The sequence below is a fragment of the Zootoca vivipara genome, chromosome 13 (genome assembly GCF_965207765.1).
Source record: "Zootoca vivipara chromosome 13, rZooViv2.hap1.1, whole genome shotgun sequence".
Taxonomy (NCBI): Eukaryota; Metazoa; Chordata; class Lepidosauria; order Squamata; family Lacertidae; genus Zootoca; species Zootoca vivipara.
This window is the reverse complement of record NC_142596.1, coordinates 48,317,046-48,342,563: the sequence shown is the minus strand read 5'-3', so window position 1 is coordinate 48,342,563 and position 25,518 is coordinate 48,317,046. Positions and strand designations below refer to the sequence as shown.

The 25,518-nt window shown below is 47.6% G+C and overlaps 1 protein-coding gene across 8 annotated transcripts in view; it reads right to left on the bottom strand.

Annotated features, from left to right (window-relative positions):
• The window catches only part of PEMT (phosphatidylethanolamine N-methyltransferase), a 147,890-nt gene that overhangs the window by 37,457 nt on the left and 84,915 nt on the right, over positions 1-25,518 (bottom strand). For 3 of the 8 annotated variants that reach the window (XM_035131231.3, XM_035131229.3, XM_088657458.1), the window contains 2 exons: positions 11,308-11,382; positions 5,107-6,951 (listed from right to left, as the gene is read on the bottom strand). The exons of 2 other annotated variants lie outside the window; for them this stretch is intronic. In XM_035131231.3, coding sequence (XP_034987122.3) covers positions 6,900-6,951; positions 11,308-11,382 — 127 coding nt within the window. In that variant the 3' untranslated portion in view covers positions 5,107-6,899. Of the gene's footprint in view, positions 1-5,106; positions 6,952-11,307; positions 11,383-18,106; positions 19,028-21,900; positions 22,066-25,518 lie in introns of those variants that run through there. 3 more of the 8 variants (XM_088657456.1, XM_035131230.3, XM_088657457.1) reach the window with 3 other exon arrangements.

The following is a 25,518-nucleotide window of genomic DNA, read 5'->3' as shown; positions in this document are numbered from 1 at the left end:
GTAACACCAGCATTGAGGCTTCCAAAGGCACCTGCTTTGCAATGGACCAGCGTTCTGAAGATAGTGCACTCCACACTTCTTCACCGACACCTTATGTACCTCTTTCCACACTATTGCAAGGAGTGTGCTGTGCCATCTTTCCCCTTTGCTTCTAATCCCACAAAGCTCTGCAGGTGGGTCCTCGTGTGTTTGTTTAAGATGGCACACGATAGCCTCCCCGTCACCAAAGGGGCTGTCACTATCTGAGAAATGATGGCATATTGCTCACCTGACTGGAGAAAACCAAAACACTTTTGCTGCACGTGACTCCAGCAGGTGTCGGGCACAGGAAGCTGTGAGCCCAACTAAGGGAGGGAGCACCTTCGAGGCTGTTCGAATGGTGGATCTGCATGCATTTTACACCAGGGCAGGGAGTCTGTGGCCAGATGATACCCGAGTATATACAGTTTTTGCACGTATTACTTGGCCTGATGCAGATGGGAGCAGCGGCGGTTTTAGGGTCGCGCGACCGATGCGGCTACACAACAACATTGTGGAACGAAGTGCGAGAGGTGGGGGGGGGAGGCGAATTTTAGCATCACAGAAGGTGCCACTGAAAATTGAGAGCATTGGCTGCAGAACGCACTGCAAAATCCTGAGAAGTGCAAATTTGGAAGTCTTCCTTTCAGTTCTCGCATAATGTAAATTTATATCCTTTAACTGTGAGCTGAATTGAATTTCTCCCCTCTTAACCTTTCGAAGGGACCCAGGTGACGCTGTGGGTTAAACCACAGAGTCTAGGGTTTGCTGATCAGAAGGTCAGCGGTTCGAATCCCTGCAACGGGGTGAGCTCCCGTTGCTCGGTCCCATCTCCTGCCCACCTAGCAGTTCGAAAGCACATCAAAGTGCAAGTAGATAAATAGGGACCGCTCCGGCGGGAAGGTAAACGGCGTTTCCGTGCGCTGCTCTGGTTCGCCAGAAGCAGCTTTGTCATGCTGGCCACATGACCCGGAAGCTGTCTGCGGACAAACGCTGGCTCCCTCGGCCTATAGAGCGAGATGAGCACCGCAACCCCAGAGTCGGACACGACTGGACCTGATGGTCAGGGGCGCCTTTTAACCTTTCAAATGCCATCTTCCCTCCCCCTTCCTTCTTCTTTTAATAATTTGAAGTTGCTTTTCCTCATCCACATGGAACAAAACGAAGTTGGTCGTGGGTCCTCCCTGTCCATGCTGCAGAATTCAGAACAGATTGAAAAACGCTCCTTCTTGGTGCAAGCTTAGTCTCTGTGCACCTGTCACTCTGAGCGCATTTACCAAGCAACCAGATAATAATCATATCTTATCCGCTGCCCCACAAATGCTTTTATTTACCCTCATTTTCTCAGAGCAGCAGGGCATGGGTGAGGAGGCCTCTTCCGCCGCTGAGTGGCGATTCTGCCTTGTGATTAACAGAGACAGGTATGAACCAGCTCCAGCCACCACGGCCCCAATTAATCTCGACCCATGAGGCAGCGGTCCAAAATAATTATCCCTTGAATAAATAGCAACAGAGCAGAGATCTCCATCGACGCTCCATTCATAAGTGTCGTTATGATCCACACTGAAGTCCCCAAAGGATTGGTGGCAAAGCTCAAGGAAATGGCTCCACTGGTATTAGGAGCTTGAAATTGAGAAGGGAAAGCTAGAGATGGAAGATTCGTGAAATCGTGAGAGCTTTAGGCTGAAGGAAGGCTCGGATGGGTTGGGTGAAATCTTTAGCCAGGGTTCAAGTCTAGAAACTTGTATTTTAATATTTTGCTAGAAGCCACCCAGAGTGGCTGGGGAAACCCTGCCAGATGGGTGGGGTATAATTATTATAACTAGTGTAATTCAGCCCGTTAAGTAAACAGGCGCTAGAACATCCCGGGGTTCGGAGAAGCGCTTGCGCAGCACTTCTCCGAACCCTGGGACCAGTCCTTCCTGTCGGTGGCAGGGGGACAGGTACGAAGGAGGAGAAAGCAGCCCTTTCTCCTCCTTCCTTCCTCTCCCCCAGCTGCCGACAGGAAGGAGACATCCCAGGGTTTGGAGAAGCGCTTGTGCAGCAAATTTTTAATAAAGAATGGGCAAAAATTATAATTTATCTTAAAAAGCATTGTAAACATGTAACACTGTTAGTAGGATTGGAATAACACTTGTAGTTTAATGGTGAATTTTGGACACAATGGAGAGGTAAAAAAATTGTATTATTGTAAAAGATGCAGGAGGAAATGATTAACAATAGGACCCATAAAGGGCAGGAGGGAAGTCCAGGAGATTCTATGGAATCTTGCCTTTATGTTGGAAATGTGATTGTAAAACTGTAATTTGAAAAACCAAATCCATTTAATAAAATAAAATAAAATACTATTAATACTTTCAGCAGGGCTCAGTTGAAACCAACCCAATTTTATTTGGAAAACGTGGAGTACTGAACCTAAGACTGGTTAGAACCTGAAATTGCCAGATTCACCCACCTAGCAATTGCTGACCCTCCTCCTGTCGTTCATGCCTCCAAGATTGCATGTGGATTCCTGAGCAAGGCCGGCCCCACCATTAGGCAGCGCAAGGCAGCTGCCTCAGGCGGCGGATACCCAGGGACAGCAATTCCAGTCCCAACCTATACTCCTTCTGAGCACCTACCATACATTGCTGTCTGTTCCCACATGGCCTCTCGCAGCCTGTCCTGCTGTCTCAGGTGTGGTGGAGATTGCTACCTCATCATCAACGTCGAAGGAAGATTAATTTGCCAGTGTGGTTGGACTCTGTAAGTGGAATTGGGAAAAGTTGCCACCTCTGCCTCGGGTGGCAAATTGCCTTGCACTGAGAACAACTGCTTGAGGTTGCAACCACCTTGGAGAAGGCCTGCTGTCAATGTGATGAGCTGATTGACAGACGGTGTGCCTCTCCCAGGGTTCAACTGGACTGCAACCCTTGTGGCGGGTTCGGAGACGTTGCCAGACAGATCTGCCCCGATTCTTAGAAATTTCCTGAGCGATCAGTTTCTTTAGAAATGGGGAGCGAAAGGCGTTTAATCTTCTGCAACAAACGTTGCCAAGAAGCCAAAGGTAGCAGCTTGGGAACAGGTGTGTTGTGTTGTTGTTTTTAAATCTAAAAAAGCAGAACAAAACTTGTTGCAAGCAGAACCAATATTCTAAACTTCTCGTTTTGTAAGAAGAGACAACCAGCAAAACCCGAGCTTGTGACTGCAAAGAACAGGACAGACCTGGAATCTGTTGTTGTTTAACACCTCCTTTCATCGCTGGCTTAGCAGATTTATGGATTATGCAAGGGAAGAGTATAAAGGAATAGCTGTTGACATTAGTGTCAAACAAAGTTGGGGGGGGGAGGGCTCTGCATGGTGAAATCTGCTGGTGGGACAGAGGTTGAGTGGGGCTGAGCAGCAACAAGGTTGAATGGGTGTAGGAGCCCCCACCGGGAAGCACGCAATGGGCTCAATCGCAGCATCTGTGCAATTTTGACATGTGCCCCCCCCCCGAGCCAACTAGATAAAATTCAGTAACTGTGGTGTTGCGAGGGAGGGCTTTGGGGCTCTGCCTCACACCATTAAGTATCGTTAAGGGTGTCAGAGCAGGAAACAGACAGATATATGGTTGAGGACTAGAAGCATTATTTACTCGGCGACATTTCTAAAGATATCAGAGTAGGGGCCAAACTCTTGAGGGTTGCAAACACCAACAGCTCACACTAAAAAGCAGAACCGTACCAGGGCAGCGATTTTAGCAGGGAGGTGCAGGACCATACCATCTGCCTTCTTCTGGAAAAGCCCCCAATTTGCTCTTTGACAAGTGAGAGCTAATTTAGACCCATAAACTATAAGCCAAACCGGTGAAACCGGACATACCCTGTGTGAAGAATGCAATGCATCTTTGCCTTCTCAGTTGTTAGGGAGACTGGTGCCCCCTCGCCGACAAGAAGCAAGTTGAGAGGCTGTGTGTGTGGGGAATATTTAAATACAATGTCCTTTTAAAGAAGTCGTGAACAAGGGTGATCAAAAAGCAATGGGGAACATAGCATACAATGCGTCTGGCAGAACAAGGAACACACACACAGTTCCTGGACTTCTGTCTTTTATTTTTTTCAAACGGGGGGTATTTAGCAATCAGCACCTTGAGGTCCAACCGCTGTGGACAAAGCGGGGGGGGGGGGAACAGGGTAACGCTACCAAGCTATAAAGCCCAAATTTGACATGGGCTTCCATGCTATAGCTTGCTTAATATAATACGGAAAAGGGCCAGAGCTCCAGGGTCCAGTGTGACGGGAAAGTTTGTTTACTGAGCAGGTTGAGTTACTGAGTGTTTTTTCCCCTTGCCAGCAAACAGTTAACTAGCAACAGTTCCTGATCTATGGAAGACGTGTAAAAGGAAGTAACCGTAAGCCTGAACAGCATACAGCCTATAATTTAAGACAGTATTGTTGTTTAGTCGTTTAGTCGTGTCCGACTCTTCGTGACCCCATGGACCAGAGCATGCCAGGCACTCCTGTCTTGCACTGCCTCCCGCAGTTTGGTCAGACTCATGTTCATAGCTTCGAGAACCCCTTCATGGATCAATGCCTTGTTGTGGCGAAGGGGCTTGAATAACTCAGAGAAGCTACAAGCTATGCCATGCAGAGTCCCATGGACTGCAAGAAGATCAAATCTATCCATTCTTAAGGAAATCAGCCCTGAGTGCTCACTGGAAGGACAGATCCTGAAGCTGAGGCTCCAATACTTTGGCCACCTCATGAGAAGAGACGAATCCTTGGAAAAGACCCTGATGTTGGGAAAGATTGAGGGCACTAGGAGAAGGGGACGACAGAGGACGAGATGGTTGGACAGTGTTCTCGAAGCTACCAACATGAGTCTGACCAAACTGCGGGAGGCAGTGGAAGACGGGAGTGCCTCTGGCATGCTCTGGTCCATGGGGTCACGAAGAGTCGGACATGACTAAATGACTAAACAACAACAACAAATGCCATGCAGGGCCACCCAAGATGGACAGGTCATAGTGGAGAGTTTTGACTAAACGTGATCCACCTGGAGAAGGAACTGGCAAGCCACTCCAGTATCCCTGCCAAGAAAACTCCATGGACAAAGACAACAGGCATATAAGACAGTATACATTTTAATAAAAAGCAACAACACTGTTTGTTATATGTCTGTGGAAGAAGAAGAACCAAAACTCCTTGTTTACACCTGTTATAATAAAGTTTGTTTGCAACCTGTTTACCCAAAAGGAAAACCCATTCTCCATTGGTGATTTCACCCGAGGGAAAGGGAAACAGAGCCATGGCACAGTGAGAGCGAGAGGGCCTTTGTGCCATTGCATACAGCATCTGACAGAACGTCCCAGGTTCAATCCCTGGCAACTCCTGGTAGTGTTGGAACAGACTCTTTCCTGAAGCCCTAGAAAGCTGCTGCCAGTCAGTGCAAACAGTGCTGAGCAAGATGGACCACGGGCCTGACTCTGTATAAGGCAGCCTCCTGCGCTCCTGTCTCCTTTTGGTATTTAGTGAGTATAGTTCGGATGACTGGAGCTAGGTCAGAAAGGTAAAATGTATGGGGCACAGTAGGTTAGGGCAACAATGGAATGAATTATTTGGATAAGCCCCAGAAGCCGATACTGGGGATTGTCTGGGAGATCTTGGAAACAATGGGAGCGTGGTGGAGGCATGTATTTTCATGGCAGGCTGGTGGAAAGTGGTAGGACCATAAATGAACACCAGTAAGGAGAGAAAAGAAGGGAAAGGAATTTATAGCACCAACTGTACACACAACAAAAAAAGGCACCAAATTCCTCATATTGCTAAGGACACCTGGTAGCTTTTCCATCCCTTGATCTCCAAAAGGCTTTCCTTTTGGTCTCCATCATCTTTTCGGCCTGGCCTGAAAATATGGGCAGTGGTGTTTGACAGGCAGAGAGGAGGGATACACCTTTGCAGGAAACCGGTTTGAGCATGCCGTCATCGATGTGACCTCAGCTGCGGTAAATGTCATGAAATACATTTCAACTTTTCCCAAACCAAGGGGCAATCGGCTTTGTATTCTGGGCAAGTGTTCAGAGAAAATTTGTGACTCTTATGTCATGTTAATTGAATTGTGGAAATCGTCATATTGTGGCTCCCCCAGGCCCTTTGGCATCCCCAGAGGGGTTTGATCTGGGTGTGGCTGGACACTCGGTTCAGCTGCAAGCTCTGGGACGCCCCACGAAGAAACACCTTCCGGCACCTGCCGAGCTTCCGAGTGAGATGCTGTGGCTGAAAAGCTCCACGAGAAAGGGGGGTAGCAGAAGAATAACCTCGAAACGGTTGCATGGACATGAGAAGTTGCGGCACTGGGCATTCCCGCACAGGGAACGAGCTCCAAACCTCGCTTCCTTTTCCAAACGGTTAGCGCCATCTCCCACATGCTTGCAGGGGCAAAGCTCTCATGTGCGTTCAACGGGCCTGTGCAATTATGGCTTTTCTGTCCCCCCACCCCAAAGAGGAATGTGCATTAATCATATTTTTTGGGGTGTGTGTGTGGGGTTACATAAAATAACCAGGCCTCCTGCCTGTTCCACTTTTCTTGATGCTCTCAAGTATATAATCAACACATTCAGACTTGGCACAGTTAATGGAAGCTGCTGAAAGGCAGGGGTGGGGCAAGGGTCTTCGTCAAAAGCCCCCTCCCCGCCTGGGGTTGGTGAGAGGCTTTGTGAAGGATTGAGGGGGGGGAGGGGGAGTCCTTCCATCACCACTCCCTCCCAACTCCATCTCGAAAGGAGGCTTCTGAAGAGTTCGTGGAAAGCTGTACTTTTCACACCCCGTCAAATTATCCTGCCCCCATTAGCTAGTGGTGGCGGCGGCGGCATTCTGGCTTCCAGCTTCCAAACCAAGCCATTCTTCTCAGGATTCTGTGACCTATTTGCTCTTTCTGGCTGCTTTCTGGCGATAGATTTCTTCTGTGAAAGGCCTGGCAGAGGGAATCGGAAGTGGCATACAAGTTTGACAGGGAGACAAGAAGAAGAAGGAGCTGATTAACATGAGGTGACCCCGTTGCCCCCGTCTCTTCCTGCGCCAAACCCGCACATTTAAAGCGCACATGGCTTCCCCCAAAGAATCATGGGAACTGTAGTTTAGGGGTGCTAGGAACTATTGTTATTAATTGTATTTAGTTTGTATCCCCTTTTTCTGTTAAGATTGCAGATGGAAACCAGGGGGGAGGGTGCTGGGACTTGTAGCTTCGTAAGAGGTAAACTACAGTTCCCAGGGGAAGCCGTGTTTATATGCCCCTAATGCCAAAACAATTAGGGACCCAGGTGGCGCTGTGGTTAAACCACTGAACCTAGGGCTTGCTGATCAGAAGGTCGGCGGTTCGAATCCCTGTGACGGGGTGAGCTCCCGTTGCTCGGTCCCAGCTCCTGCCAACCTAGCAGTTCGAAAGCACGTCAAAATGCAAGTAGATAAATAGGTACTGCTACAGCGGGAAGGTAAACGGCGTTTCCATGCGCTGCTCTGGTTTGCCAGAAGCGGCTTTGTCATGCTGGCCACATGACCGGGAAGCTGTACCAATAATGCGAGATGAACGCGCAACCCCAGAGTCGGTCATGACTGGACCTAATGGTCAGGGGTCCCTTTACCTTTAATGCCAAACAGAAGCAAAAAGCCTTGCCTATACATGCAGGCCGAATAAGGAGTTAAAAGGCTGGGGTGGCAGAATGAGCAAATGCGTAGCATGCCCTCTGCCCCCGACCTTTGCCCCTTTCCCCAACAAGCCTGGTCTCTGACTACTGTTAAGTAGGTCAGTTCTGTGTGTCACAGCTTAGCATGACCAACAGATGGAACCCAGGCTGGAGCTGAGTGTAGAGGAGTGGATTTGATGTTATTGGCTCCTGTGGAAGGGATGCGGTTCAATAGCAGAGCACCTCCTTTGCACAAATAAGGTCCCGGGTTCAGGCCCAGGTCTCTGCCAGGTAGGGCAGAGCAAGACCTGAGTCCCTGGAGAGCTGCTGCCAGTCCGTGCAGACAACACTGAGTTATATGGCACAATGGAGTGACTGGGTACAAAGCAGCTTTCTGTTTCTAAACTTAAATAAGAACGTAAGAGGAGTTCCTGTTGGATCAAGCCAATGGCCTACCTAGCCTGGCATCCTGTTCTCACACTGGCCAACTGGATGCCTATCATGGGAAACCAGAAAGTAGGATTCGAACACAAGGGCGTTCTCCCCTCCTGTGGCTACCAGTAAGCAACTGGTAGCTTTCGTGAAATTGTCCAGCCCTCTTTCAAAGCTATCTGAATTGGTGGGCATCGCTGGCTCCTGTGGCAGTGAGTTCCATAGTCCACGGTTTCATAGTAAATTGAATGGGGGTGACAAGAACATTGCGGGAGAGGGTACCACATCCCTCTTCCCCCAGGCCAGGGGATGTTGTCTCCTCACATCTAAATAAAAGGCGTTTTGCTAGCGGGCAATTAAACTCCACTTCTTGTCACCACCTAGGGGTTTCTCCTTGAGCCCGAAAGGAAGCAGAGTTAGACCTCCCCCTTCCTTTCGCAGATCACATTTGAATGAATGAACTGGAAATATATCGGGAGCTGCCAGCGTATAATTAATGCAGCAGGAGACGCTTTTTCAATGAGTGTGTGGGTTCGAGAGAGAGAGAAAACCATGCATGGCAACTGGAGGAGTACAAAAGGTTTCCTGCCGGTTTGGAAGGCCAGCCGTTTAATCGGGTCGGGTATTGGCAAAAAGTTCTTTGCTGGTTCAGAGCAAAAGCTGTAAGAAAAGCCAGCTGGATCGGGCCAATGGCATGTCCATTTCAGCATCCTGATCTCACAGTGGCCAACTGGAAGCCTGTGGGAAATTTACACGCAAGACTTGAGCACAACAGCACTCTCCCCTCCTGTAGCTTCCAGCAACTGGGATTCAGAATCATCAGGAGGCCACAGGTCTCCCGTGTCTGACTATCTGGCAGAATGCAGCAGCTAGACAGGTGACTGGGAGCGGCCGCCGAGACCATATAACACCGGTCCTGAAAGACCTACATTGGCTCCCAGTACGTTTCCGAGCACAATTCAAAGTGTTGGTGCTGACCTTTAAAGCTTTAAATGGCCTTGGCCCTGTATACCTGAAGGAGCATCTCCACCCCCATCGTTCTCCCCGGACACGGAGGTCCAGCTCCGAGGTTCCCTCCCTGCGAGAAGTGAGGTTACAGGGAACCAGGCAGAGGGCCTTCTCGGTAGTGGCGCCCGCCCTGTGGAACGCCCTCCCGTCAGTTGTCGAGGAAATCGACAACTATCTGACTTTTAGAAGACATCTGAAGGCAGCCCTTCAGGGAAGTTTTTAATGTTTGATGTTTTATCATGTTTTTAATATTCTGTTGGGAGCTGCCCAGAGTGGCTGGGGAGACCTGGCCAGATGGGCGGGGTAATAATAATAATAATAATAATAATAATAATAATAATAATAATGTTATCTGAATGACTCCCTTCCTGCCCCTAATGCCTGGAAGGTCTTTTCAGGACACCGGCAGAACCCCACTGGCCAACCCCAGCACAAATGCTGCTTCTCCCTTGAAGCCTTTGGTTTTACTTAGGTATGGGGTATCTCTACAAATGCTGCTGGACTACAACCCCCATCACCCTTTGCTAGTGGCAACTCTGGCTGGGGCTGATGGGAGATCATAGAATCACAGAGTTGGAAGAGACCACAAGGGCCATCCAGTCCAACCCCCTGCCAAGCAGGAAACAGCATCAAAGCATTCTTGACATATGCCTGTCAAGCCTCTGCTTAAAGACCTCCAAAGAAGGAGACTCCACCACACTCCTTGGCAGCAAATACCACTGCCGAACAGCTCTTACTGTCAGGAAGTTCTTCCTAATGTTTAGGTGGAATCTTCTTTCTTGTACATAGTTTGAATCCATTGCTCCGTGTCCGCTTCTCTGGAGCAGCAGAAAACAACCTTTCTCCCTCCTCTATATGACAGTGGAACCTCGGTTTATGAACACCTCGGTTTATGAATTTTCGGTTTATGAACGCCGCAGACCCATCTGGAATGGATTAATTCACTTTCCATTACGTTCAATGGGAAAGATCGCTTCAGTTTATGAACAGACTTCCGGAACCAATTACACCCATGCTTCGGGTTAAGTACGCTTCAGGTTGAGTACTCCACAGACCCGTCTAGAACGGATTAATCCACTTTCCATTACTTTCAATGGGAAAGTTTGCTTCAGTTTATGAACGCTTCAGTTTATGAACAGACTTCCGGAACCAATTGTGTTCATAAACCGAGGTACCACTGTATTTGAACATGGCTATCATATCACCCCTTAACCTTCTCTTCTCCAGGCTAAACATGCCCAGCTCCCTAAGCCGTTCCTCATAAGGCATCGTTTCCAGGCCTTTGACCATTTTGGTTGCCCTCTTCTGGACACGTTCCAGCTTGTCAGTATCCTTCTTGAACTGTGGTGCCCAGAACTGGACACAGTACTCCAGGAGAGGTCTGACCAGAGCAGAATACAGTGGTACTATTACTTCCCTAGATCTAGATGCTATCCTATTGATGCAGCCCAGAATTGCATTGGCTTTTTTAGCTGCTGCATCACATTGCTGACTCATGTCAAGTTTGTGGTCTACCAAGACTCCTAGATCCTTTTCACATGTACTGCTCTCAAGCCAGGTGTCCCCCATCCTGTATTTGTGCCTTTCATTTTTTTTTGCCCAAGTGTAGTACTTTACATTTCTCCTTGTTAAAATTCATCTTGCTTGCTTTGGCCCAGTTGTCTAATCTGTGGTTAGAGCAGTGTTTCTCCAACTTGGGTCTTCAGCTGTTGTTGGACTGCAACCCCAATCATCCCTAGCTAGCTGGACCAGCGGTCAGGGATGATGGGAATTGTATTCCAACCACAGCTGGAGGAGACCCAAGCCTGAGAAACACTGGTTTAAGAGTGTCAGACTAGGTTCAAATTCCAGCTCGGCCATGAAACTTGCTATGCGACCTTGGGCAAGTGACTGCCTCTCAGCCTAGCCTACCTCACTGGGATGAAACAAGGTGGAGGAGAGCTACCTATGCTCCCTCGATCTCCTTGGAGGAAAAGGTGGGGAATGGATGCTGTAAGTAAATTGGTCAATACATTTCGAGCTTGTGGGATCCTTCGTCTGACTCAGTGCAAAGCGGTTTCATATTGCAAAGGGGATAAATCACACACACACAGAGGGTAAGTTAACTGGCGGAGGGGCCGGGGAGAGAGAGTCTCTTCCCTCTACACAATTCTCTGAAATGAAATTGCTTCTGGTTATTTCGTTCAGCAAGCGCCAAAGAGACTCACCCTTCGTACCGCAAAGCAATTGTGTAGCACAGCGCCACCACGGCCGTCAGGATGAGACCAGCTGGGCTTGCATGCCTGAGTTTTGAAAAGGCGGAAGAAGACAAAGAGGTGAGAAAGAGGTAAGTGGTTTCTGACTGCCAATATTCTAGAACGGCCTTATGTAAGATGCAGTTGAGTCAGTGGGCTGGGAAGCTGTTGCGCTCGCCCTCCGAAGGAGGACGCCCAAAGTTTCAGCTCTGCAATCGGGTGGCAAACTCTCCCCCACCTCCCCACTCCGTCCACCTAATAAGGCCGTTGGGGGAAAAAATAAAAACGGCCAATCTCTCCTTGGCGAAAACTGCCTCTTGACCTAATTGGGTCCCTTCCCTCTTGCTAAGTTAAACAATGTGAATTTGCTTTTTGGGAGATGGAAAGATGAGGCTAACTCCTGAGATTAGGGAGGGTGCTTAAAGTGGTTATATAAGCCCACGGAAAGGAGTCAGCAGAATCGGATGAGGAACGACTCCCGACCCCCAGCTCAGAAATGTAGGCCAAGGAGGTTGAAAGGAAGGAAGGAGGTAAAAGAGCGACTCAAAACTGCCGACGTGAATTTGCTGCCTAGATCCGAAAAGAAGACTCAAGTTAGATCTGCCCCCATATTTATTTATAAAAGTATTTACGTAAATACCACCAACTCTTAGAATATAATAAGGAGGTGTGTAACTATACGTACAATACAACAGCATAAAAATAGTACCAAAAAATCATTAAAATGACATGTAATAATTAAAGTGTGTTTTACGATCCGCCCTGTTCTTCTGAATCCGAATGCTTTTAATTTATTTTAACTTTGTAACCTTTATCATGTTGTAATCCACCCTAGGGACACTTATGGGGGACGACGACTTAAGGTGCCGTTCATTTGTGGTTCTCCATCAGGCATGAGCAGGCAGTAAATCACACTGTGCAAGTTGGAGTTAACTCTTTATTAGCAAACGCATGGCCCCCTCAGACTGGGTTGAGTGTCAGGCCTAAGGAGCACAGCAGTTCATCCCCAGTAGGTCTTGCCTCACAGATCAGTTGCTGAGGCTGAAATAATGATGATGATGATGATGATGATAATAATAATAATAATTTATACCCCACCCATCTGGCTGGGTTTCCCCAGCTACTCTGGGTGGCTTCCAACAAAATATTAAAAATACAGTAAAACATCAGACATTAAAAACGTCTTTCAGTTGTCTTCTAAAAGTCAGATAGTTGTTTATTTCCTTGACATCTGATGGGAGGGCATTCCACAGGGCGGGCGCCACTACCGAGAAGGCCCTCTGCCTGGTTCCCTGTAACTTCGTTTCTCGCAGTGAGGGAACCACCAGAAGGCCCTCAGGGCTGGACCTCAGTGTCCGGGCAGAACAATGGAGGTGGAGATGCTCCTTCAGGTCTACTGGGCCGATGCCTCCCCATAGCTGTCTCCCCATAGTCCCCTCCTCTCCAGGGCTTTTACCAATCAGAGACTGTGTCTGCACTTTGCCAATCTCTCCTCCACCTGTTTCATGCCTCTTCTGGTTCTGGGAGACAAGTTGGAGAGGGAATCTTGTTGCAGCAGGATGGGGAGACACCCTGACTTCTTCACCATCCAGACTCATCTCTGCCTCTTGGCCTCCCTCCTTTCCTGCTTCAGCTTCTTCCTCCGATACTGGACTTCTCTGCCACAGACTCCTCCTGCTCACTAAGCCCGGTGACCTCTTCAGCTTCTGACCCCTCCCTCTCACTTTCTCCCTCTGACCACTCATCATTTCCCCACCACCTGAGCCCCTGAGCCTTCTAACCTTCTGCGTCCCATACCTTTTACCTTTCTTAACTGGTTTAAAGTGGTATCACAGTGATCAGAGAGGAATGGCAAGTCAGGCGGTTGGAATATGCCAGGCATAGGCAAACTCGGCTCTCCATATGTTTTGGGACTACAACTCCCATCATCCCTAACTAACAGGACCAGTTGCCAGGGATGATAGGAGTTGTAGTACCCAAAAAATCTGGAGGGCCGAGTTTGCCTATGCCCAGAATAAGCCAAAATGGCAAAACTGACCGGGAAGCTCAGGAAACAAGAAGACAAAAACTTTAATAAAGAATGGGTGGTGGTGGTGGGATTTGTTTAGGAGAGAGACCACTGTAATCAGATGGAAACATTAGCAGGATTTTAATAACACTTGTAATGTAGCAAATAGCATGGATGAGACAGGGAGATTTATAATATGGATTATGAAATACTATGCAGTTGAAAAGGTGGACAATAGGACCCATGGAGGGGATGGTGGGAAATATCGAGATTCGGAGAAATCTCTAAATATGGTTATAACTTTGCACTTGTAAAATCAATTAAAATTATTTTGAAGAAGAAGAAGAAGAAGAGGAGGAGCTTTAAATCTCTCTCTGTGGACAGCGTGTCTGATGCTGGGGGGGGCAGGGGCCGGGCGGGCGAAGTGACAGGGGAGGTGTCACCCACAGCACTAGCTCCAGAAATCCAATTCTAAAAACAGCTGGCAACCCCTGGCTCAATGGGCACGTAGCCTGACTTGATGTTAAGTTAGCATCCTATGAAAGCCGGCCGCTTCTCTGCCGGGGTTTTGGAGAAAGCGTTTCCTCATTGGCCAGCGACGGATTTGTCTCGACGTGACGTGTGTCTTCCTTTGATCAATTAGGGGCCTGTAGAGGACAGAGCTTGTATCTAAGCCCACTTAGAGGATTGTTTTGTTCTGATGAAAGCCCTGATCAAGTTCCTCTCCCCTCTCCCCAGATCGAGCTGAGTTAGCCACTTCAGAAATGGGTCACAGCGGAGAGGACAAATGAATGAGAATGACCAAAAGAAGTATCTAGGTAGCGCTTGGTGATTGACAATTTTGCTGCTGCTGCAAGGAGAGCGAGACACACTGACAATGTGGGAAAAGGAAGGACATTTAGATGCTGGAGTCTGATGATAAGGTTAAGTCACAGATCTGGAAACAGCCAGGCAAACAATTGGCCAACACGAGTTTTGATTTGATATACCGAAGAGCAGAAACCCATATCATACGAGACCACGACGCAAGGCAGCTGCATCTCAGAAGGGAAACATTTTAAAAAAAACAGATGGTGCGTATATCTGTGACGGCAGGCACCATCGTAGAAGAAAGGACACAGCAAACCATTGTCCTAACTAGAATAAAGAAATATTTGATAATGTTTCGACAGCAACCAGACTTGGGTAACTCAAGTAAGGCAAACTGAGCTCGTGTGTAAATTGGGATTAAAATCTGGTGGGTCATGTATATTTATTTGAACTTCCACTTGCCGCTTTAAAAACAACAAGAAAGTCAACATAAAAAGAGCTGCGAAAGTGCTCCAGGGGTTAGTGTCACAACAGGCAGCGGCCAATCAACCCCATACAATATCTGGTTTCTGCTGGTCTGTTAAACCAGGTCAGGTGGACTTCAATGTTTGGCGCTATCTGGGAGCAGCTTCCCTCTGACAACCGCAAGAGCTGTAGCTCAGCGGCAGAACAACTGCTTTGCATGCAGAAGGTCCCACGTTCATTCCCTGGCATCTCCAGGGAGGTTTGGGAGAGAAACCCTCTGGAATGTTGCTGGTGCAGACCATTCTCAGCTAGGTAGGTCAATGTTCTGGTTGCTACCTACGTTCTATGTGGACCAAGAAGAAAAGGACTGCTAGTGTTGGACCGAATCTTTTGCAGACGCCATAGTTTGACCCAAATTTGGGAACAGGCTCATATGCAAAAAAAGGGGGTAAAAATACATCCAGATCTGGAGGGTCAAGAAGTGAATCTTGAGGGCAGAGGAAGCTAAACTCATCTACATCTCCCCTGACTCTAGTCTGAGAATGGCCCAGCAGGATTTTGGCATGACATTGTTCCGGAACATCAGTCTGATGGCAGCAAAACAGCGACTAGCAACTCCAAGGAGCCAGAAAGATTCCCGGTGAGCTTTGAACCCACCACCCTCTAAATTCCCTCCCTCCCTCTGAAATAAACCAAAATGCTTTCTTGGGGCTGCAAAGGGGACCTCGAGAAAAGGAGGTGGCATTTCACGGACACACAGGCTCAACTCACGCGGCAGAAGACTGGATGTTCTGCCACCTGCAGTTCTCGAGGGTCGATTCCAAAAGATCTTATTTGAGAAACGACTTTGCCCCTGTGGAGATGGTAGTATAGAATCAGTGGCACATGCCCTCCTGTCCTGTTCCCTTTAGAAAGACTTGAGGAACGAGATCATTACTCCACTCCTTCTAACCATCTAACCATCCCAGGGCGCTCAACCATGCATTTCCTTCTATCAGACCTAAATGACCAGACAACAGCTAAGGTTCCTAGCTTCATTGCTGGGGCAATTAGAATAAGGGCCACCGACTGATTGATAATTCGGGATTTTAAGTTGTGCTTTTAACAAATCTTTTATTGTACACAGTGTACCCTTTTATTGTTGCTATGGCCTTTGGCTAATGCAAATAAAGTTGTTTATTATTATTATTATTAACTCACGCGGCAGATTGAGAAGTTTCTGGCTTCCCTGCAGCAGCCAACAACTGATACGATCAGTCAGTAATCAACCTGCCCTGCCCCTTGCATTGAGCAAGAGACATCCCATCCCGTCTCTGAGCCACTGAGTGATGCTCCGGGCAGGCAGTGAGGTGAGAGCAGTGAAAGTCTGTTGGGTTCTTACTTCAAAACATTTATTTGCTTCAGGGGCCCCAACCAGCGGCTGGCCTTGCTCAGCTGGCACGCAGGAAGAAAACGATCAATGGGGCGTCAAGGGGCCAAGTGGAGGAAAAGCTGGGTTGGCTTCTCCTGCTATTCTAGAAGCAACTATTTTCAGAGAGCACCATCATAAATACGAGTGATTAGTCCTTGATCATGCTTCTCTCCCCTTTTTGCAATCTCATTTCCAGCCCTCCTCAGTAAACACAGTTTTTTTCTTCTTCAAGGGAAAATATTCGCTGCAAACAGGGAAATGAGCGCAAATGGACTCACTCTCCTCCTCCTGGGAGGGCTAAGATGGGCCAGTGGGAAGGGGGCGAAGACTCAGTTCTCCACCAGGTTCCCCTTCTGCTTTAAGGCTGCCCTATTTCAGCCAGGCTGGGCGACACAGGAAACAAGAAGTGGCTGGTTGTTTCAGGCGGTTGGTACAGGCCTTACAGGACCTTGGACAGCTCCCGTTGAAGACAGGCGTTGTTCTGATAACAGCCCAAAGCTCAACAGTGGCTTTAACAGCAAGCAGAGTCTCACATCTGAAGTGGAGTTTCAGGAAATGGAAAGGAGGGGGGTCACCCTGGCTTGGGGTCATTAGGGTCAGTGTTGATACTGAAAGGCCTCAGACTGTTCCTTTTGCCTTCTGCATTAGGGGAGGTTGAGCTGCGCTGGGTGGGAGGCAGCCTGATTCAGACCTCTTCTTGAAAACTATTCCTCCTCCTCCTCCAGCTTCCAGATCCAGTGGACGCAGGGATACGGGGGTCTCCCAGTCCATTGATCATAGGAAGTTGCCTTTCACCAGGTCCAATTATTTCCCCACAGAGGCCACCTTGCAGAGTTAAGGTAACTGGCAGACCAAAATCTTTCTGGAGCTCCACATTTCCTGTTCCCTCAGGTTGGGGAATGGGCCCTCCTTTGCTGAAGTTACATCCGTAAGCACATGAAGCAGAGCCTTCATAGTTGTGGCACCTGCACTGTGGAACTTCTTCCCTCTAGGAAATAAGAGGGATTAAGGGCACATTCCATTGGGCGGAAACAATCAAGGCGTGTCCCGAGGGCCAGAGAGCTGCATTTGGCCCATCCCTGGTTGAAAACATGTTTTATTCAGGAAGGCTTTTGAAATGAAGGGTGGAAAAAAACACAGCAGGTGGGCACAGGCAGGGTTTAATTTTAAACGGGTTTTCTATTGCATTGGATTTCTGGCTCTTTCAAAATGTTGCTTCATCCTGTTTCCTAAGAGATGCCTTTTCTTTGCAAGGGGTGAATTATTGACATAACAGGCTTAAGGCAGCTCAGCACTATATATAGTGATAATTTTAATACTTTCTCTCGCCTTTTATATTTTCCTTATGGGGTTTATTTATAAAATTATTCTCTACAGGGCTTCAAGGTAAAAAGATAAGTCAAAAGTCATTTAGTCAAGATTACATCAAGGGCAGGAAGCAAACATTATCCTTTTACAATTGTATAATCAATTAAGGCTTTCCATATTTTCTCCAATTGGTCCTTTATCTTTTGTCTCCCAGTTGCTCTTAGTTCTTTCTTTTCACTGCACATCGCCTCAGTTGGTTTGTGGAGAAGCAATTCATAAGATCATAGAATCATAGAAATTGGAGAGTTGGAAGGTACCCAAAAGGTCATCCAGTCCAACCCCCTGCAATGCAGGAATCTCAACACGCAGTTCTCCATCCAATTTGAAACCATACCGGACACTGCTTAGCTTTGCAAATGTGCCAATAGTAGAATACTGACTGGGGTTCCATTTAAATCTCATATAACCCATTTTAAAACAACTGCACTGGTTCATTTCTAGGCTCACATTAGCGTTTAAAGCCATAAATGATTCCTGCCCCAAATATCCAAAAGACCGCCTCCTTCCCTACGGACCATCTCACGTGCTGAGACTAACATGGGCCCTCTTGGTAGTTCCTCCACCCTCAGAGACTTGGGGACAGGGCCTTCTCTGTGGTGGCCCCTAAGCTGTGAAACTCCCTCCCTACAGAGGTGGGCCTGGCACCTTTACTGCACAGCTTTTGGCGAAATCTTTACCCTGGCTTTTGGCATTTGGGGTGTATATTTTTTGCACCTACCTTCTTTTTATTTTTATGATTGGAAGTTGTTTCAAACTGTTTTTAATATTGTGTTTTAATGTTGTAACCCAACCTGAGACCTTATGGTGAAGGGGCGGGTAACAAACAAACAAACAAACAAGTAAATAATAATAATAAATAACCTGTGGCTATTTTAAAAAGTGCCATCCCTCTTACATGCTGTGACTGTTTACTTGCAAAAGGAAGGTCATAGCGGGAGGAATAAAACAGCAAATCAGTTCTGTTTGCAACATCCTGCAGAGAGAAGGATTACACCTCTTGAGGGTTTGAAACATTATTTTGAGGACACTGAGCCTGGGAAACTGGATCCATCCCTCTATTGAAGTCATACAGAACATGTTCTCAGAGAGTGGAAGGAAACAGCCTTGGTGTTTGGGTGTCATGGCGACGGTGATGAGACGAGCAGCGGCCGATATGGGGCACAACAGTTGCCCGCCCTGTTTCCTAACAGAATCACAGCATTCCCACTTGCGTTGGGAAGCGGAGGGAAAGTCACCCATGATCGTTACAGCTCTGGGCCTGATGCCACAATTGCAAGCCGCTTCTGGGACTTCTGTGAAAACAGGGGGCTGTGCCTGCCAACCCACCCAGAAATGTCTCCTCTGGCTTAACATGTACCCTCCAACCTTTCTCCGATGAAAATAGGGACGTCCTATTCCGTTGTTGTTGTTACTGTTATTTTATTATTTATACACCACCCATCTGACTAGGTTGCCCCAGCCACTCTGGGAGGCTTCCAACATATATAAAAAACACAATAAAACATGAAACTTTTTTTTAAAAAAACTTCCCTATCCGGGGCTTCCTTCAGATGTCTTCTAAAGGTTGCATAGATACAGTACTTCTCTTCTTGGCTCGGGGGGTCGCAATATCGCCATGGCCTCCACCATTTCTGTGATGAAAATAGGGACGTCATAACAAAAAGCGGGACATTCCGAGATCAAATCAGAAACCGGGATGGCTTCTGTAAATCCAGGACTGTCCCTGGAAAATAGGAGCACTTGGAGGGTCTGTACTTCACAGCTAACTCTGAGAATTGTAGCTCAGTGAGCACCTAACAACTCTCAGCACCCCAAACAAATTACAGCTCCCGGAATTCTTTGTGGGAAACTTAAAAGTGGTGCCATGGTGCTTTAAATGTACAGTGTGAATGTGGCCATGGTGTCAGTCATATGGGTGCCCACTTGGGGCCTTCGGAGCAAAGGGCGGGAGTGTTTGGAGCCTCCTGAGGAGAATTTAGGCCAACCACAGAACTTTGGGTTTCCTTGTTGCCAATTTCTTCTGAGGGGGATTTGCACTTGTCCAGCTTCTCAGCAGCATCTTCAGTCAGCATCTTAAAAAGCAGAGACATGAACTTGCCGACAAAGGTCCTGCACTATGGTTTTCCCAGTAGTGGTGTATGGAAGCGAGAGCTGGACCATAAAGAAGGCTGATCGCCAAAGAATTGATGCTTTTGAATTATGGTGCTGGAGGAGACTCTTGAGAGTCCCATGGACTGCAAGAAGATCAAACCTATCCATTCTGAAGGAAATCAGCCCTGAGCGCTCACTGGAAGGACAGATCCTGAAGCTGAGGCTCCAAGACTTTGGCCACCTCATGAGAAGAGAAGACTCCCTGGAAAAGACCCTGATGTTGGGAAAGACAGAGGGCACAAGGAGAAGGGGACGACAGAGGACAAGATGTTTGGACAGTGTTCTCGAAGCTACGAACATGAGTTTGACGAAACTGCAGGAGGCAGTGGGGTCACAAAGAGTCGGATACAACAAACAACAACAAGCTTTTCAGGTGGTTTCAGGAACCGGTCCTCTTCCCGCCTTGTGGATATCTCTTCTTCCACTTCTCCAGCCCTCTCTAACTTCATCATCTCCATCCCCATGAGCTTTGCTTGGCTCCACTTTCATTTCACCGGAGGGTCATTTAGCAGCATTGCCAGCTCATCGCAGGGCTGGTTTAGCAGCCAATTAAAACGCCAGAGATGTGTGCGAGAGAGCCAGTGCGTCATACGAGCCAGATCTGCCAACACCACCTCTTCGACTTACGGTCTCAGTGGCACCCGCAGATGTGCATGCAATCATTCATCGCTTGCCCTCTCTGCGGACACTCCCTGATTTAAACATGTAGAAAGGGATGCTTCGAAACCAGAGAAAGAGGCTTGTTAAAAACAGACGCAGAGAAGGGGCAGAATAAGTGACGGGGTGGAAGGAGTTATGAGGGCCAAAGCAAACAAGATGAATTTTAACAAGAAGAAATGTAAAGTACTACACTTGGGCAAAAAAAATGAAAGGCACAAATACAGGATGGGAGACACCTGACTTGAGAGCAGTACATGTGAAAAGGATCTAGGAGTCTTGGTAGACCACAAACTTGACATGAGTCACCAGTGTGATGCAGCAGCTAAAAAAGCAAATGCAATTCTGGGCTGCATCAATAGGAGTATAGCATCTAGATCAAGGGAAGTAATAGTACCACTGTATTCTGCTCTGGTCAGACCTCACCTGGAGTACTGTGTCCAGTTCTGGGCACCACAGTTCAAGAAGGATACTGACAAGCTGGAACGTGTCCAGAAGAGGGCAACCAAAATGGTCAAAGGCCTGGAAACGATGCCTTATGAGGAACAGCTTAGGGAGCTGGGTATGTTTAGCCTGGAGAAGAGAAGGTTAAGGGGTGATATGATAGCCATGTTCAAATATATAAAAGGATGTCATATAGAGGAGGGAGAAAGGTTGTTTTCTGCTGCTCAGAGAAGCGGACACGGAGCAATGGATTCAAACTACAAGAAAGAAGATTCCACCTAAACATTAGGAAGAACTTCCTGACAGTAAGAGCTGTTCGGCAGTGGAATTTGCTACCAAGGAGTGTGGTGGAGTCTCCTTCTTTGGAGGTCTTTAAGCAGAGGCTTGACAGGCATATGTCAAGAATGCTTTGATGGTGTTTCCTGCTCGGCAGGGGGTTGGACTGGATGGCCCTTGTGGTCTCTTCCAACTCTACGATTCTATGATTCTATATATGAAGCAGGGCTGGTGAATCCAGGGCCCTCCAAATGTTGCTAGAATACAGCTCCTGTTATCCTTGACCGTTGGCCATGGTGGCTGGGGTTGGTGGGACTTGGAGTCCATCCAAATGCAACAAGTTTACCACTCCTGCATTTTGCTCTTGTGGCTCCGTTGCTCAGGTGGAGGCCATCCCTCATGTTTCGAGAGCTGTAGCTCCCAGGTAGAGCATCTGTCTGCATGAAGAACAGATGGTTTGCATGAAGGTCACTGGTTTGACTCCCGGCATCTCCAGGTAATGTTGGGAATAGAAGTGCTGGAGAGTAGATTCCAGTTCAGTGTGCAGACAATACCAAGGTAGATGGAGACATAGTTCATATGTTCTATCTGCCAATTCATCAACAGCTAGCTCACCCCAGCTCTTACACCACCCTGGGCTTCTGCGTTGAAAGGTGGGGGGAAATAAACGCTTGATGAATATGCAAAACTATTTTGTGCTTGTTTTGGGCTCAAAAATAGACACATAAAAATGGAGTGGGCACTTTTGGCCTAGAGAGAATGCAAAAAAGTACTGTCTGTTCTGTTCTCTGTGGTTACTACCGACTGACCACGGATGATGCATTCTGCCGCCATGAAAACGGGGACATCCATTTGACACCCTGTGTGTAGCAGTCAGAGAACAACGAACAAAAGACTCTCATTGTTAATATTATCCGCGGGGTACACATTAACGCAGGACACAAATCATTAGAGAACATTCATGTAATGGGGAAAAGTGCTCTTTGCTTTAATAGGTATGCTCAAGTAGTGGTAGTAATAATACTAATAATAACAGATAATCCTAAAATAGGGACAGGCCAAACACCAGAACAGAGACCCAGCAGTTAAAAGCCTTTTGCTTCAGGATGCAAAAATGGGGAAACAGCCAAACTCTCGGCACCTGCAAGCAAAGATACAGTGGTACCTCGGGTTACAAACGCTTCGGGTTACAAACGCTTCAGGTTACAGACTCCGCTAACCCGCAAGTAGTACCTCGGGTTGAGAACTTTGCTTCAAGATGAGAACAGAAATCACACGGTGGCAGCGGGAGGCCCCATTAGCTAAAGTGGTACCTCAGGTTAAGAGCAGTTTCAGGTTAAGATTGGACCTCCAAAACGAATTAAGTTCTTAACCAGAGGTACCACTGTACTTACCGCAGCCAACTTGCACAGTTAATGTACTTTATATATTTCATTTTGTTTATTTTTACATTTCTAGCCCACCTTTCCTTTGTGGCTGGGACGGGATTTGAACCCTGACCTCCCAGGTCCTAGCCTGACACTCTAACCACTACGCCACACCAGCTTGAAGAGAGCAGTCCTTCATTCCAACTCAGGGCATGCGCTGAAACCCCTCAAACGTCAGAGAATGGGGTTCATGTAACAGGATAGCTGGCCATGCGCTGCCGCAGAACACGCTTTGCATTTTTCTCACAATCAGCCGGTTTAAAAGCTTTTTTTTGTTATTCTGAGCAGCCTGCCTCTACGCTGTACTGACAGTTCCCCAAGTCCCTTCAGCCGACCTTCCTATTAAGTGAAATTGCTGGTCTATTTACCGCGGTCTCCTCTGGCGTCATCCGAGTGACTTGGAGGACACACTGCACCTGCGCAGTCGACCCCCACCCCCCGCTGCGTCCTTCCTGCCAAGGACACAGTTCTAGAGGAGACCAGGAAGCGGACGTTTCACCTTTCCAGCTCTGGAGATCACATGCCCTGTGCTCTAGATGCATTCTACGAAGTAGGTCAACGTTTGTCGAATCTTCCTTGGGTACCTGAATCTCAACAGGAGACAGAGCAGAAGCCCAGAGGAGAAGATGCACAGAGACCCAGCTCAACCCCTGTCATCTGCTGTTGAAAAGGACCTGGAATGCTGAGGCCAGGAAGGACCTCCTGCCTGACATGTTGGGAGACCTGCAGCTAGGGTCAATGATGGCCATCTTCCCCCACTTCCTTGCACAAAGCAGACTTCCAGGGAAAAGCCTTTTTCGCCCGTACTTGAAACTGTTCTCTGCATACCTGCCAAGTCCCGGACTGCAGAATCCGGAACCGGCAGCCGCGTGACACCGGAACTTGCGTAGACGCAACTTCCGGTGTCACTTTGCCCATCTATGGGCACCAAAAATGGCCGTCGCCGGCTTCAAAAGCCGCGTCTACGCATGTCCGGAAGTGCGTAGACGTGACTTTCGAAGCCGGCGGCGGCCATTTTCAGTGCCCATAAATGGGCAAATCAGAAGGGGGAAAAATGGCCGCCAGCAGGAGAATATAAGGGAGAATAACGGGATACGAAGTGATACGGGGGACCGCCGGGAAAAGGTAAGAAAAAACGGGGGTTTCCCAGGGAAAACGGGGTACTTGGCAGCTATGGTTCTCTGTAATTCCATTACTGTCTGGTATGGTACAGCCTCTAAGCTGGATAAGAAGAGACTCCAACGGGCAGTAAGAACTGCAGAGAGGGTAACTGGTGTTAGTTTGCCTCCAACAGAGACACTTTATGCCGCTCGAGTCAGGAAGAGAGCAGAGAGAATTGCTGTAGACCCTTCACATCCTGTTTGACTTACTCCCATCCAGACGTCGGTACAGGACTCTATATACAAAAACGTCTAGGCACAGGAATAGCTTTTTTCCTTGTGGCATCAAATTGTTGAATCTGTAGTTGTGGGCGAAAGGGAGGCCAGTTGGTGGTATGGGGTTTTTCCCACTGTGTGGTTGTATTGTGAGGGGAATAGTGTTTGTATGAGGTACGTTTTTTCTTTACATTGCAATGTAGTTGAAGCAAAATTCCAAGTAGGGTTGATACTTAGCCAATAAATTATTCTATTCTATTCTATCATATAACTGAAGAACTTCAAAGGATGTTACAACCAGTTTCTTCCTAATGATGTCAGTGGCCTTAAGCTAAAGTATGGAAAAAATGCTGGCTTTCTAAATTAAAATCAATGTGCTAGAGACGCATTTGTATTTTTATGTCATGAAGCGCCCTGTGACCGTCAGAGGAAGGGCAGTACAGTGGTACCTCTGGTTGTGGATGGGATCTGTTCCAGAACTCTGGTTGGATCCCGAGGTTTCCGCAACCAGAGGCACCGTTTCTGTGCATGTGTGCACGGCGAAACCCGGGGAAATACTTCCGGGTTTGCCGTGTACGTATCCCGAAGGATACGTAACTGGAGGTGAATGTAAGTAGAGGTACCACTGTATACCAATTTTTAATACTGATAATACTAAGCCTCTTCCCACAACTGCCAGAAACCTCTTTCCTCAAGATTCCAGTGGCCATGATCTTTCAAGTTTTCTTTTCATAGTCATAAGGGCTAGAAACTTGTTTCTCAAAATAAAGCTGAGAGCCAGCTGAATGCTCCGCTTGACGCCACGTACAGTATTCCCAGAGGATGGCGGCATAAACAAGAAGCAGAGCTTTCATTATATGGATTGATGTCTTGCCAAGCTTCTCTGCTTTCCTGTCCAAGCCGGGAACTCCTATAAAAACTTGTGTTCTGTTCAAGGGAGGAAAAAAGGCCTGATTTATTGAAATTCAGGATGCCAATGAACCCTCACAAGGCAGTCGCAAAGCAGCAGCTAAGCTCAGAGAGAGACCATGTGGTGTAGCGTCTTGAACAAGGACCTGGGAGACCAGAGTTAAAATCCCTTACTCGTCTATGATCCTCACAGGGCCAGACATCATCTCTCAGCCTAACCTACCTCAGAGAGTTTTATGCTATTGCATTTTTATTGCTTTACTGCATTTAGACACCACCTTTTTATTCCACAGATCTCAAGGTGGCGTACATGGTTCTCCTCCTCCCCATTTCATCTTCACAACAGCCCTGTGAGGTAGGTTAGGGTAAAAGATGGTGACTGGCCCAAGATCACCCTGTGAGCTGCGCGGCTGATTGGGGTTTTGAACCCAGGGCCTAGTCCCAACACTCTAACCATTAAGCCACAAGGGGTTGTTGTGAGGATAACATGGGAAGAACCATGTTACCCCTAAACATTTTGTGAATCTATGTTTGGCCTCATTGAGGGGCAGCATTTCAATAGGAGTAGGAAAATGAGAGTAGGAAAAAAAGCACTGGGGAGAACCATGTATCCTGCCTTTCGCTCCTTGGGTGGTGGTAGGGGAAGTAGTACAGTGGAACCTCGACTTCCGAACGCACATTCGTAAGTCGAAAAAATTTGTAAGTCGAATCCCATAGGAATGCATTGGGAGAAAAAATTAGTAAGTCGAAGCAACCCTATCTAAAAATTCATAAGTTGAAAAAATACTATCTAAACCGCATCCAACCGCATTCGTAAGTGGGAACATTCATAAGTAGAGTTATTTGTAAGTCGAGGTAACACTATATAAGCACCAAGAACTG